Raw genomic sequence first — 3,481 nt, forward strand, 5'->3', positions numbered from 1 at the left:
AAAAAAAAAAAAAACAAATATTAAGACCTTTTCATAGGATGCATGTTGTAAAATCAGGAAAAAACAAGTTTAATGTTAAAAAAAATAAATTTAATTTTTTTTTATAAATTTCATACACCACTTCTAAAATAATATATTTTATATTCGATTTCTTAATATTTATTTTTAAAACACTTGTTAATATTTGACTTCGAAATAATATCCAAAAATTACAATAATAAATGGAGCTAGCTTGTTGATTTTGATATTTTATAATAATATATTTTTAAATTGAGACACATATATATAGTATAGTATAGCTAGTATAAAAAGAAGAGTGTAGAAAAAATCATCCAAAAAGAGGCGAGCATTTTTCCATTGGAAGGCAAAGCCAAACCTTGTCCTTTTCACCAAAAAGTTTGAAGTACCCCACGATTAATTATGAACACACATATGCAAACATATAGATTGGATTATTCCTCTATTAAAAGCAACAAGTTTGGATTATGCTAACATATGGCGTTACTTCTTCGTCCTTTGATTCCAAGCTGGCTAAAGCACATGGATGGATGCCACTGATTTTGTTGCTACATCTTACTTTTTTGTCCCTACAAATTGATTATATTATTATTAGTCTCTTCTTTTATGTTAATTCTTATGTATCATTTATACTTTTGAATAATTTTTTATAGCTATTTTTAGAATATTATAAAAACTTATCACATAAAAGTTTAGAATTATTTAACAAAAGGTGGATTAAAATTAAATATTTAAGTGGAAAAAGTATAAGATTAATATTTAATTACTTTTTGTAAAACAATTTCAAATATTTACAAGAAATATGTTTATAATATTCTAAACACGACGATAAAAAAACTATTTAAAAATTTTAAAAAATATCTATGAGTCGAATTAAAAGCACTAACACACAAAAATTGGAAACAAAAATTATTTGAAGACTAAAAAATTAATAAGTTTTTTATAAAAATTAAAAATAAAATATTAAATTTTACAAAAACTAAAAATAAATCTTAATCTAAATGATGATTAAACAATTTAACATGTCTTCTTCTTATATATAAAATTGAAACAATTAGACAATTCTTTATCTAACCGACTCTGTTAAATTAAAAATTAGTGAAAATTGATCTGTTTGCACTTGCTTTTGTTTTCATATTTTAATTTAGAAAAAAAAAAAACAAAAAGAAAATGTGTTTTATGATTTAGTTAGTTATAAACACACACGCACGATATCTTAGTTTATAATCATGCCATTTTTTCTAACAAAAATATATCATGATTGGTCATTCGAGTGAAAATTTGGTCATATGTTATATTTATTATTATAATATATATTACTAATTGCCTTCTACTATTTCTCGTCCCGAAAACTCTGAAGTACTAAGGTTACATCTCTTCAAATACGTTTCAGTTGCTGAAAGCACAAAAACCTTATCCCCAATATTCAATTTCTAATCCTACAATAAATTATAATGATTTTTTTTACTCAAATTAATTAATTAATGATTACAAATTAAAAATATAGACAAATTACTTTAACTTTAATGAGAAAAAAATAAAAAAAATATAGACAAATAAAATAATAAAGATAAATAGATTCTTACAAGAATCCGGAGAGTGGCTTGATGATTTTGATAGTTTATAATAATATATTTTAAAATTGAGACACATATATATAATATAGTATAAAAAGTAGAGCCTAGAAAACCATTCAAAAAGAGGCGAGCATTTTTTCATTGGAAGGCAAAGCCAAAGCTTGTCCTTTTCACCAAAAATGGGCTTCATTCCACGTCGTCGAGGTAATGTCATCTTCTTCTCATAACTAACCAGCTTCGTAAAGATCTTTCGTCAACCAATCATTTTCATTCTTCGCTTGCTCTTCACTGTCTTTCCACAATCGCCGCTCTCGACCTAGCGCGTGATCTTACTCCCGATCTTTTTAATTTGTTATCGTCTTCTAGGGTTTTTATTAGGAACAAAGCTATTGCTGTTGTTTTGAGAGTTTTTTTATAAGTATCCTGATGCTTTTAGGGTTTGTTTTAAACGATTGGTTGAGAATCTTGAAAGTTCTGATCCTCAGGTTGTTGTTGCTGTTATTGGAGTTTTCTGTGAACTTAGTTCTAAGGATCCGAGATCCTATCTTCCTTTGGCGCCTGAATTTTATAGAATTTTGGTTGATTGTAAGAATAATTGGGTTTTGATTAAGGTTTTGAAGATTTTTGCTAGGTTGGCTCCTTTGGAACCTAGGTTAGGGAAGAGGATTGTTGAACCTATTTGTGAGCATATAAGGAGATCGGGAGCGAAATCGCTTGTTTTTGAGTGTGTGAGGACTGTGATCACTAGTTTGAGTGATCATGAGCCTGCTGTTAAGTTGGCAGTTTCAAAAATTAGGGAGTTGTTGGTTGATCAGGATCCCAATCTTATAGGTATCTTGGTTTGCACGCCCTTTCTGTTGCTGCACCCAAGCATTTGTGGGCAGTTTTGGAGAATAAGGATGCTGTGATTAAGTCTTTGGATGATGAAGATTCAAATATTAAAATTGAGTCGTTGCGGTTGTTGATGGCCATGGTCTATGAGAGCAATGTGGTGGAGATATCTAGGGTGTTGCTTAATTATGCGTTGAAATCTGACCCGGAGTTCTGCAATTAAATTTCAAATGAGAATCCAACAATGAGAAGCATTTGTTAGAGGGGTTAGGTTGAGGCATGAGGTGGAAAGGGAAGAGGACAAGGGATCCAAGCTCAATATATATTATCCCGTGCATTATAAACAAACAAAAAAACTCATAATTAAAATCACATTAAACACGTCATTCGGTTAAAAATAAGGTTTAAATGCATTTGTGTTTTTTGGTTGGATTTATTGGAAGTTCATGATAATCTGGTACACCATTTACACCTCCCGGCTCAACACACCTCCTCTGACAAATGCTTCTCAAACAACTATTTCGGTTCTCACTTGAGATTCAATCATTTTGTGGCGATATCTCAAAATCATTCTTCAACATCTCTCCCATATTCCGTTATTCTCAGCCTTTTTCCCTAAAACAAATACAAAAATTGCTATGATAAAAATTACTTTTATGGAAGAGACTTTTTATATTGTTGTAAATATGTGTTAAAAAAATTCTTTAATAATATTTATTTATATTTCAAGAGAGATTAAAAATATTTACATAATAATTACTTTAACTTTAATGAGAAAAAAATAAAAAAAATATAGACAAGTAAAAGAATAAAATAAATAGATTCTTACAATTGCGGAGAGTGGCTTGTTGATTTTGATAGTTTATAATAAATTGAGACACATATATATAGTTGAGTAGAGCTAGTATTGTTGATTTTGATAGTTTATAATAAATTGAGACACGTATATATAGTTGAGTAGAGCTAGTATTGTTGATTTTGATAGTTTATAATAAATTGAGACACGTATATATAGTTGAGTAGAGCTAGTATTGTTGATTTTGATAGTTTATAAT

General features: G+C 28.5%; 1 protein-coding gene across 1 annotated transcript; it reads left to right on the forward strand.

Moving 5' to 3' along the window:
- Positions 1–1,803: 1,803 nt before the first annotated feature.
- On the forward strand, positions 1,804–3,246 carry LOC101496427 (AP-3 complex subunit delta-like; the record flags this gene model as incomplete). The annotated part of the gene is given in 3 exon segments (XM_012712366.3): positions 1,804–2,004; positions 2,006–2,422; positions 2,425–3,246. Coding segments are annotated over 3 exon segments (843 nt in total), but the record flags the coding sequence as incomplete, so codon positions are not given.
- Positions 3,247–3,481: the final 235 nt, after the last annotated feature.

The sequence above is a fragment of the Cicer arietinum genome, unplaced genomic scaffold, assembly GCF_000331145.2.
Source record: "Cicer arietinum cultivar CDC Frontier isolate Library 1 unplaced genomic scaffold, Cicar.CDCFrontier_v2.0 Ca_scaffold_5799_v2.0, whole genome shotgun sequence".
NCBI lineage: Eukaryota > Viridiplantae > Streptophyta > Magnoliopsida > Fabales > Fabaceae > Cicer > Cicer arietinum.